The following is an 11,851-nucleotide window of genomic DNA, read 5'->3' as shown; positions in this document are numbered from 1 at the left end:
GTGGAGAAGCTTCCTGTTTGATACCTGTCACATCACTTTGGTGGCTGGTGTGTAGCAGAACGTTTGTTCAGATCAGCATTTGACAGTTTATCGCTCATGTGATCCTTCATGTTGTGGTAAGATCAGCGTGCTTCCCTTTAAGCCTCAAATTATGGAACTAAAGGACTAAAGATTTTTGTGTTAGTCTCTCTCAAATGGGCCTTGAGAGCAGTTGTTGCTAGTGTAACAAAAACTTTGTTCCAAGTAAACGTGAACGACCAGCAATCAAATGTTTCATTACTATTTATGTATGTGGCATTCAAGGTTGACACCTGGCTCTTTATGGCTTTATATCATCTTTTTGTGCTCTCCATACTGGGTTTTCTCACTGTAAACGTGTGATACAATAATCCTGATGGGAAAATGCAGTACAAACACTGAAGCACAAGGGTTGGTTTGTTTGTCTTGTATGATTAGGATTTTGTTTGGCTGCAGTTGTAATTTTGCCATGGTTGTCCTGTTTCTTGTCCTCGCCTGATGTGACAGTTAAATGCGTCACCACCTCATCAGAACAGGTTGCCTTTTAAAGTACGTTTAGTCAACGCCATTACTCCTGATTTCACCCAGCTCTCTTGAAATCTGCCCTCCAGCAATAATGCTCCTCCTGCTGCAGCTCTGTGCTAAAACTGAAACGCTTAACTTTCACACTATTGCTCCACTTTCTTTCCTTGTTATGCAGCTGACTGCAGCTTTCGTCATTTCCACCACTGGTCAGACGTGAGCCACTTATCACTATTGACCTTTTTTCCACAAGTTGCCAGTGCTATTTTAAAACAGAAAGCTGAGGAGTCGTTTCCAGCCATTTTCACATATGCGTGTCTGTGGTGTGTTGGGTGGGGCCAGCATTAGTCATCAGTTTTCATAAGAGGGCAAAGCTACTGCTTCAGTCCCTGTTGTTTGGTAGGGCCTGGATATATGTACTGCATTGTTCCTTGACCAGTGACAAATGCACAATATGGAGTGCAGTCTTGGCGTTTCATGCCTGCGTGTGTTTTTCTATCATTCATATCTGACAGCAGACAAAGACTTGAGCAATAAACCTCAAGCTGACAGGCAGTTTCCTGTCGTGCTAAATTGAAAGACTACCAAAACCTGTTGGTTTCAGATGGCAGTGCGCCGCCCTTGCCACACTGTCACTGCTGGCCCAAGTCATGTGACAGAAATGGTGTGGATCTAAAGTGCTGCATCTATTTTGGACACACTCACTTAAACTATGCCCAGCACTGCGTCTAGCTCTCTCAGAATGACCATGATGTTACTGGTGTCCCGTTATCAACTACGTCAGGCAGTGTCCTCGCTGCTTACCCAGTGGCTCTATCTATGGACATGCACGGCATGTCAGTGTTTGCATACGTCATGTGTCTTACATGGAATAAAAGATTCAACAACATATGTTCACATATCACGATCTTTATATGCGCTGTTGTGTTTCAGACTACAACTGCACCGAATCCCAGTCTACTGTATGTACTGTATGTGTCTGACAAAATCAATATGTCCTTTGCAAAGCAGATCCATGCTAACTATTGAGTCTTTTCCACGCTTCGACTAAATTTGGAACCCTGCATCATTTTTATGACACGCCCCCCCCTCTTCTTTTACTGTCTTGTGCATTTCTGTGCTGCATAACAGAAACACAGAGTGCTGTTTAAGAAGACAACATCACAAGCTGCAGAAGTTAGTTCACTGTCACGGGTTCAACCAAAGAAGGTCTCATAAAGTTTGTATTATCTGCACAGTTTTCATATATGATGCGTGCAAAGGTTATTTCTGCTCTATTGGCTTTTTTATCAAACTTGTATACCTGTTGTGTGTATAAAGAATGAGCCAAAACTTAAGGCTGGACAGAATGGCAAGTGACATCTTGCATACTGTCAGTTCTACTATTGAGTGCATCTTCTGATAAAGGCACTATTGATCATTTGGACCTTTTAAGTTTTGCTGTGCAGTATGCTCCACGTACAGCTTATAACTCACCTCCATCAACTTCACTTTACTTTCACACAGTCCAATATGTACTCAGATCAATACAATAAATACTTTATCAAGACGGCAGAGATTTCCTAAGAGTGGATGTTAGGCCTCTTCCGGTTGTTTGGTAAAATTAGTAAATACCTCCCAAAAAATTATTCTGAAACTATAACCCAGAAAAAATGTGGCCAGCATCTGCAATCGTGTTTGGGCCACATTTGACACTGCCTGACCTCATGGCACCATAAGGCAGCTTCAAATGAGCCACAGGTCGACCAAATACCGAGCACATCTGGAAGACTCAGCACCTGCTATAAACCACGTCAAGCACGGCTCATGACATTTATGCAACACCTGGTCTGTAGAAAACAACTGTGTCTACTATGTTTGATCCAAATGTGTCTGCTCTGTGGGAAGACTTGTTGCTACTTCCTTTTTTTCTGTGGTGCGTTGTGGTTTGTGTTAACCAAGAAAGTGGTCCTTTCCCCCCACTCGTTGTCGAATAAGAGTGAACACAATTGGGTTTTCTTTGTCAAGAGGTTCTGAAACAATATTGATTCTATCATGTCAATATGCATCAAAATTTAAAAGGGAAAAACTCCAGCTCTTTGAGTCAATGGCGTGAAAAATTAGGGCAGTTTTAAAGTCGAAAGTGGGTTTAACCCAGGGCTCTAGAGTGCGACCAATTTGGTCGCAAATGCGACCAAATTTTTCAGTGGTGCGACTAAAAATAAATATTTGGTCGCACAGGTGCGACCAACTGTTCCGGTAACAAAAAAAAAATCTCTGTAACTCTCCGTGTGGTCAACAACAGACACACATTATGCCCCTATCGTGGACTAAACCAATCAGAGATAGTCAGGGGCGGGACCTCTCTGATTGGCCGTGGTCCAGTTGAAAGTGCAGGTGGAAGAGAGAGGTGAGTAGCTTGAATAAAGCGATATCAATTCATTAACGGATTCCACACAAAGACCTAAACACGGAGCGGACCCAACACATCAGAATCAGCTTCGTCTTTCTCGGCTTTCTCACCCGACGGCCTGAACACGGACACGCTGTCGGAGCTTAGCGATTCTTCGGGTCCGCGCTGTGTTTACGTCTTTTTGCGCTGATTCTGAGCTGCAGGTTTTGCCTCTCTCCAACCAAAATTCACCGAGCCTGCAGCAAAAGAAGCAGCAAACTGCGCTTCACATTTGATCAATGTCGTCATGAATTCCCTCTGACTTTTGCTGTTTTGCTTCCACCACGATAAAAATCACACTTCCTGCACAGCTCTCTCTCTCTCTGTACTTCAGGAACAGTTTCCCGTCTCAAATCTGTTTTCTGCATTATTCATTCGCTTATTACCCACCAGTCTAGCGTTGTTTACAGCGCTTTTTCTTTTTTCACTTAAATGACCTCGGACAAGAAAGCCTAATTTCTGCTGTTCAATACTGAAGAAATTTAAATTTCTTAAAATTATGCAAAATTGCAGAATATTTTTAAGGTTATCTGCTATAAAAAGCCAGACCAGGAAAATCTCCTTCATGTTTTCCTGTGTTTTATTCTCAGTTACTTTCACACAAAGGCATCTGCTGTGATTTTCACAATTCTGATGAAGTCTCACATGTATCAGTACTGATAAATGATCAGAATTATAATATTTCTGACTGTCTGAGGCTAAATTGAATCAAATCAGGACTTTGAGAACCGGAATTGAATGGATTATAGAAATCAGTGATGATACTCAGCCCTAGTGAGCAGCCTAGGCCTGAGAGAAGTGGATGTACTGTAGCTGTGGGTAATAAGAAAAGATGAAAAGAACTATTGATAACTTTTTTGTTAAGTTAAGGCCTGATCTGTCTGAAATTCATAGCCAGTGCTCTGACACGGTGCCATCAATCTTTGAATGCTGAAAAAGCACAGTGTATCCAGAAAACACATTATATGCTGCAATAAATGCACTGCCCAAGTGTCCCCTCTCCCCACGGCCTTTCAGCAGCAGACAGCAGCAAACAGGTCGTCAGAGGAGGCCAAGATGATGATTAAGTTTTTAACATTTTCTACAATATTGACAAAGCACTTTAAGCACAAGTTTGTTAGTTAATAATTTAGAAATTAATATTGTCTGTATGGACTTCCCCCCCCAAAGAAAGTGCACATGTAAAACTGCGGTGTTAAGCGATGCGGTTGAAAAATTTGAGTGCGCCTAACTTTTGTGCTGGTACGCCTAAATTTTTAAAGTTAGGCGTACCGGTGCGCCCATGTCAAAAAGTTAGTCTAGAGCCCTGGTTTAACCCAGTACCTAATGCGTGTACGTGTACTTGCAGTGTGCGTCTGCTGCTGCCGTAGTCATGAGGAATGTAGGAATGCAGAAGTCTGGAGTCACTACAGACTTCCTGAGAGTTTGGGTTGGTCTCAGGTGAACACAGAGGTTACACACAAACATTTGTTTTTAATTTACCTAAATCAGTGAGTAGGACTAATCCACAAAATGTTTCATGCTTCAGGTTTTATTTTATTTGAGTTAAAGTTGATGATTATTTTTTTTTTAACCTTTCTGATTCCTAACCGTAGTGCAGGTTTCTGCCCTCGTCATCTTTGTTCACTTTTATTTTACAATAGAAATCCTTTCTTTCTTTCTTTTGTAGCATCTTCCAGTGTTGGCTTCCTTTTAAGAGGATATTTCTTTTATCTCTTTAATAAATGTTTTCAAGATCGTCTGATATTGACACTGTAAACATACTGATGAGCTCAACTATTTACTACTTAATGTTTCAGTGTATTGCTTCTTTTAATCGATTGGAAATGAACTAAGAGCTCTGTCTGTTTGCCTACTGTACAATTATAAAAGCGGGTCGTGCTTCCTGGCCTTTGTCAAGTGGCATCTGTCGGTGTTGTCGGAGTTCTGCAGTGGTGATGAGTCACCTATTTGCGTGTGGTTTTGAAGAATAGTTTCAACAGAGAATCCCTCATGAGGTAAATGCAAAAGCGCATGAACATGATTCTAATTTATACAGTGATATGGAAATATGTCATTTGTTCTGATCCGTACAGTGTTACTCTTTGTTGTAACTCACAAATCTGTTATAGGGTTTGCCATAATGTACGCTTCTGCAAAAGAAAGTTTTGATGAAGTAATGATGTCATTCATGTGGTCAGTATGATTACTCTGATGACACATCAAAATACCTTTTGTAGATAAGAAGGGGGAAGTCAATACTGTGATTGCCTAAACATCTTTAATCAAATGGAATTAGAGGTGCTTTTCACTGTTTCTTTAAATTATTCCTGTGTTGAATCAAACACTGCAGGCACATTAAAAAAACTAAATAAAAGCTAGCGCCACTAGAATGGCTTGAGTGTGTCTATTAGTTCTAGAAGTTTTCAGCAATCTCTTGTGCTCTATAGATGTTTGCAAATTCTGCTTCCAGAACAGATCACTGCCATGAGAATACAAGGCTTCAAATATCCAATGCTACTTTTATCATTTTGTCATGAAAATCCAAGCTTGTGGAGTTGTTGTCTCACATGCAGCAAAATGCGCCTGACACATCATGCAGTACAGCTCATCTGTTTCTTGGTTATTTAAGTAACTTGGCAACGTTCAGTATTTACAGTGGTAACGGGATCAACACAACTTCCCCTTGGCTGCTTGTGACCTCACTTCCTCCTCTGTGCCACTTCCTTTTTATTCTCGATCTAAATAATATGAAGTTGACTCTTAAAGCTGTCGGTTCATATCTGAAAAGTGTGAAAGGCAGAAGGCATGTGACTTGTGTGTGCTAATCCCGACCTGGATTATGACTTTGTGAGCCCGTGTGACTATTTGAGCGCGTGAGGAAATCATTGATTATGCCAAGTTGCAATCATTACTAACTCAGAGTTCACCTAATGCAGATGATTCACATGTCCTCTGTCTCTGTATGTTATTTACCTTGACTGTCATTCACAAGCATACATATGTGCTTTACCTCCATCCTACCTGTGTAGCTGTAAAAGAGGACGCATAGCTGGTTAACTCGCTCAGAAGCTTACGTGTGATTAGAAGTAGCATAATAACTGGAAGATATAGTTGGGGGGTTTCCCCACAGAATTGTATCTGTTAATCTGTTATGGATACTTCTGTACACTTCTCTTATTCTTTTATTATGATCATTATTATTATTATTATTATTATTATTATTATTATTATTATGAACAAATGGAAAAAAAACCAGTAATGCTCGCCGACAGGCTGGGCTGGGTCTGAGTCTACAATGATACAACTGCATACAATATATGGAGCTGAATGTGAAACGGACAGCAGTATTAAACAGGGTGGAGGTTCACTGCTCTGTATTCACACCTTCAAAAGAGCTGGGCTGGGCTCTGCAGCAAACTGTGCTCCACCTGGAGATCAGTATATGCTTCTAAAATACTGGACTACGTGCGCAACATGTATAATTGTTAACAAAAGAAAGTTTATTTTTGTACACGGTTGCATATTTTAGACTAAAAGCACAATCTTCACAATATTGTGAAGCTTATTACAGGTAGAATCAAGGCGTCTGGATGAGCCTCACATTTAATGACTGCACAAACAGGAAAAACAGTCCAGGGGAGCAGTGCTACTGTCTCCGCTCTACGTTACGAGGTTGTGCTGATATATTACCTGTAGCTTTCTGGAGCCTGTGCGAGTAGACGCAAAGAGTGCGATTTAGATGACCCCGAGAGTTGGCTTTACAGAGTCCATCTCCAAATGTGACTGGGCTGATCGGGTCAGATTCCAATCCCAGTGCATTCTGCTTGCAGTAACACCTTTTCATTGACGTGCGATCCTTATCCAGATAAAGGTCACATGTTTTACAGGGGGAAACTGAGTAGTAGTGTAAGGCTTTACTTCTTGTACATTTTTGTAGTTTAAAAAAACAAAACAAAATGAAACATTATTTGCTTCTGAAGGCCTGTATATTTCTCTCAAATGTATTAAGAACAATGATCTTTATGACATTCTACCTTGCAGAAGGATTTCCAGTACTGTAAAAAAACAGGCTAATAACTGATCAATATTTCAGATGACAGTTTTAAATGATAAACTACTGCCGTGCACCCACAGATAAACCATGGGTCCTGCAACTATCATTCCAGGAAAGTTTGCTTTGATTAGTACACATGATAAAAAGTAATAATATCCCATGCGTTGTAACACGGCTTCTATAGATTGTTTTATTACAGCTCAGCTATGGGGAATTTAAGACAAAGATCAAAGCATCAGTGATACAGTATGACTAATTGTTTCTATGTGAAGAAGTGCAGTGCAGAACAAATATGACTTCCATCCAGTATGCATGTGTGTGAATACTGGCTGCATGTCTTCAGCCACGGGAGTCAAAGGCCGATCTCTCCTGGTTCCTTAAGCAGAAAAATGTGAGCTATGTTAGCGTTCAGCTTGCACTGGATGCCACTGGCTGGAGATGTGAATCCTGCATTCTTCTTGTCAGTTTCTAAGGTGACCACAGACGACAGTCTCGTTGACGCACTGCTGTCAAACAGTCCCACCGCACAGTCAGGAATGTAGGACTTGAATCAAACACTTCTGACTGCTGTGTGATGGGTGTGTTTGTGAGCAGTTTACAGTCCTGCATTTCTCCCCATGTTTGTTTTCAACTTGAAAAGGAGACTGTATTGACCTGAACCTGTAACGATTACGATTTCAGCTTTATCCAGAAATAAGTCTTCTGGAACGTTTTGTTTTCCAAAAATATTGCTGTTGTGAAATCAACATGTTGCTGGGTGGTTTCTTGTGTTCCCTGCACATATTTGACTTCTGTCTCTTTCTCTCTGCAGTCGCAGTCCAGCCAGACAACACCCAAACCGGCAGCTCAGGTCTCTACTGGAAAGCCTGCACAGTTTGAGGTATTAGACATTCCCCTGTAATGCTGTTTAACTTCTTCTTCTCCTCCCTCAGTCTGTCAAAAGAAACTCATTTGTTGACTGCCAGTTTGACCCCTGACCCCCCAGCATTTTCTGTTGTTCTAGCATTGTTACTTTCTTTCCTGTTCCAGCACAGCTCTTTGATTAATAGCAAAAAGAACATTTTCCTTTTCCTTCCTTCAAACTCAAGGCAGGTAACACCCTGTTTAACCCATTAATGCTGCTCGCAAACCAAGGTTGTCAAACTGCTGCTTGAATGCTGACTGGAATATTCTCCAGGGAAGACTAATGGAAATGTTAAAAGACTTCATCAGTATTTCAATCAGGAACTCATAAATTAAGTGGAATGTAACTATATTAGCATGTATATGAACTCTATTGGTAGAAAAAATGTTGCAAACATCAGCATTTTGTTGGTAAACGGTTTCCAGGTTTGCATGATTGCACAGCACATATATTTAATGACTTAAAAAAAAGAAGAATTGGGATGACGTGGGTGCTTTGGAGAGACCATTTGAGAAGCTTAATGTTAACTTGTCTTATTCATTCCAAACAACAATTGTGTCAATCTTCTAGCTGTTGACTTGAGATTAAGTTGAATTTTTTATTATTACTTCATGCAATGTACGAGTACCACCGGCACCATAACAGCTCTGGAGTGTGTTGCTTCAGGACCATGCTCAACAGCAGATATAGTATTTTAGGAAAGCAGTTACTCCTCCAAGCATACTCTTGTGGCCAAATAGTTCATCTTTGTCTCATAGAGTCTCATTTATCCCATAAAACCTTTCTCCAGAAGGCATTTAGCTTGTCCATGACAACTACATAAATTTCACATCACCGTGGACAATAACACTGGTGTCACAGCAGTTTCCAGCTGAAGGCAGGCTTGAGCCTGTTGGTTCACAGGTTGTTCCTTAACATCCTGCTCCATTCCCTTTCATCTGGAGGTGACAGTTTGGGTCTTCTTCCACAACATGACAAAGTAGTGACATATCCGATCAAACTAAATGACCACAATATTGATGCTTATGATGAGTGTACGTAAACTTCTGACCATAACTGTATTTTATATAAAGTGTACTTCATTAAACACTTTTAATGACTATTTTTTTTTCAAAGTAATAGTACACTCCATTGCCTGTCATTTATCTCTTTTACTTGCATACAAATAATGTTTGAACAGAGCCATAGTGCCAGCCTAAATTGTTTTCACACATCTTTCAGCAGCGGGGCTTAGACGGTGTATAGTTTGGTGCCCGGCTTGTAGAGATAAGGTTTAGTCGGATATTTAGAAGTGAGAGAATTACATGGTTTTATTTTAGACCTATTCACACACTGAGCTTATATTACTCAGTCATTAACCTTCACTGTAAGTATCTCATTGCCCTGCTTCCTTCTTTTTGCTTTGCCACAGTAAAGTACAACTGCCTGTGTTTCAGTGTCCATGTGCAATGGGAAAGATAATCTACTGTGCTATAAAAAAAATATGTCCCTGCAGAATGTATGGTAATTACTATTAGCCAGTTTCTTGTCACATAAAAACACAACTATAATGTTCACCTATTAACCTTACAAATATGGAATCTTACTTGTTAAACTTGCAGAAAAAGCAACACACGACTTTCAGAAAAAGCAGGTTATAATGGAAGCAAAAAAGGCTGAAAGATTTACTACATCTCAATTTGGATACTTTTGTTACCACAATTCCCTGTAGTACACGTAATGGCATAGCAGTGTTGCAAGTTGTGCAATTACCTGAAATGACAATCACATTTGACTGGGATTGTCATGCTAGCCATGGCATCTTGTGAACATTTTTAACTTATTAAGTCCCTGATTGCACATAATAATACATTCTTCTACAGTGAGCATGACAGTTTAACACACATAAATGCCAAACAATACAACAGCACGTGAAACGATAATGCTGCTAGCCAGCTTGCTAGCAGTCGCATCAGTATTTCTGCTGAGGATGTGTCCTTTTGGCTTAAATCAGTTGGTGATGCCTTCCTTTAAGCAATAGAAGGTATAAAACATGGAACCACAGTCACATTACCAGCTGATGTGCGGAGCTACGTTATGAAACGGAGTATTGTTGCAATCACCAACATATCTAATTGCTCACCACCCTCAAGCGTAACCAAGAAGATGTCATTTTAAGATATCAGGCTAAGATATATTACAGTAGGTTTCACAGTCTCTGTGGCTGTCTTGACGATAAGTTAACTAGCTTTCATGTGCAAAGCCAAGCACACAGGCAATTCTAGCATCCATAGAGCTGTAAAAAATTGCAGTTGATCAACTTCTCCTCACCTGGTGCATTGCAGACGCCAACATCGGGATCTGGAATGGCTACAAAGCCTGGGGCGGTTACCACGACAACAGGAGGAAGCTCTAATGTTGCAACAGCAGGGAAAGCGGCACCTAAAGCCAAACCAGAGGTAGATAAACTCTGGCGGGTATGAATAAAAGTGGTGGAGGCTTTCAGCGCTTTGGCGTGACATAACATGAATCTCTGCTTCTTTCTTTTGGCCTCAGCACCTCATGTGTGCTCATCACTAGTCATCTCTTTACGCGCTTCATCTTTGGTCATCACCGTTACGCAACATCTTACCTGTCTGTCTGTGACGTCTTTCTGGCACGGCCGTTCACTCATCTTGCATCAGAAGCTGGACTGTCACCGTGCCACCATAAAAGATCTGATATGACCTGCATGGGATGAATGCTCCTCACAAACTGTGACACTAACTTAAAGAATAACTGTCTCTTTTCACTTTCTTTAAACACATGCTTCTCGATTGTAGACTAACACTACGCTGGCCGGTGCTACTGTTATTGACATGTCGTTTGCAGAGGCGAGTGGCGCTACTAGAGAGGTGTTAAAGGTAATGCCATCATGGCCAAAACTCTAGCTAGTGCTTTTTCTTTGCTTTAATCCAACAATCTTTTAAATGATAATGTTTTTTGTATTATTTTATTAGAAATTTTGTGAACTGTGTGTGAGGTATTTGAATATTTCATGAATGCAAATAAATCCCCAAAGTTCAAGGTGATTAAGGCATGAAAAAGCTCCAGCATCTGAACCCTTACTGATCACTGGTCATCAGTCTCAGCCCTCATATTATTTTGAGATCTTTTGGGTAACTGTGACTGAGCTGACCAGTGATCAGTGTAAATGTTCTTCTGCTTCGTTTTTACTAACACTTTAAAAATTTACACTGTGTCAGTACATCTACTGGCTTCCTTGTGTTTTTGAGTAATCATTTGGCGACATGTTTGTAGACTGCACCTGTCTCCCAAGCCAAACTCGCACCTACAATTCCTCCCACTGCTGGCACTGCAGCAGCCACTTCTGTGCCCGCTCCTAAAGAGTCACCTAAGGACACGGCTAAGGTATAAGCCTGACTACTAATGCCACTCTGAGTCTTCACTGCCTCCATGACTCTTGGGGTGTATCTTTCAAGGCCTACTTGCCTTTCGCTCTTCTTTTTTTCTTCCTTGTAGTCTTATCAGGTTTTTTGGGGTTGTGCTTACTTGAGACTGTCCAGATACCTTATTAGCTTTAGGGGTTTCTTGGAATGCCTTGGAATTCCTTTTCGGATTTTTATTTTTTATTTTTTTGAAGAACAAGGACTTTCATTCTTTACACTGCAGCTCTTTGCTCAGCATGCCTCTGCTCGTTGTTGCATTTCGTCATAGTCGACGCCCGTCCATTTGCAACATCGCATGCATCATCACTCCGAGTCAGTGAGGAAAAAACAAATGAAGAGGAGAGGCATACAGTTTACTCATGTCCCTTCTGACCCCAGTTTCATTGCACAACACTTCTAGATGAAAGAAGTTGGTGGAGGCTTTCTTTTCCTCAAGTGACTTCCTGTCTTTCATTTGTTTCTTTGGGTGTTTTGCATGTATGTAGCAGATCTGCACTTTTACTTGACATGAA

At 40.8% G+C, this 11,851-nt stretch overlaps 1 protein-coding gene across 7 annotated transcripts in view; it reads left to right on the top strand.

Moving 5' to 3' along the window:
- cast (calpastatin) overlaps positions 1-11,851 on the top strand; it is a 32,667-nt gene that overhangs the window by 10,489 nt on the left and 10,327 nt on the right. For 4 of the 7 annotated variants that reach the window (XM_085353082.1, XM_085353084.1, XM_085353081.1 and 1 more), the window contains 3 exons: positions 7,819-7,887; positions 10,236-10,349; positions 11,191-11,301. In XM_085353082.1, the coding sequence (XP_085209208.1) occupies positions 7,819-7,887; positions 10,236-10,349; positions 11,191-11,301 (294 nt within the window). The remainder of the gene's footprint in view (positions 1-7,818; positions 7,888-10,235; positions 10,350-11,190; positions 11,302-11,851) is intronic. The other 3 variants (XM_085353086.1, XM_085353087.1, XM_085353085.1) reach the window with 2 other exon arrangements.

The sequence above is a fragment of the Diplotaxodon limnothrissa genome, linkage group LG5 (assembly GCF_057381915.1).
Source record: "Diplotaxodon limnothrissa isolate DT_005_m linkage group LG5, D_limnothrissa_male_GT1.1, whole genome shotgun sequence".
Lineage (NCBI taxonomy): Eukaryota > Metazoa > Chordata > Actinopteri > Cichliformes > Cichlidae > Diplotaxodon > Diplotaxodon limnothrissa.
The sequence above is the reverse complement of the archived record's forward strand: the minus strand, read 5'-3'. Positions and strand labels throughout refer to the sequence as shown.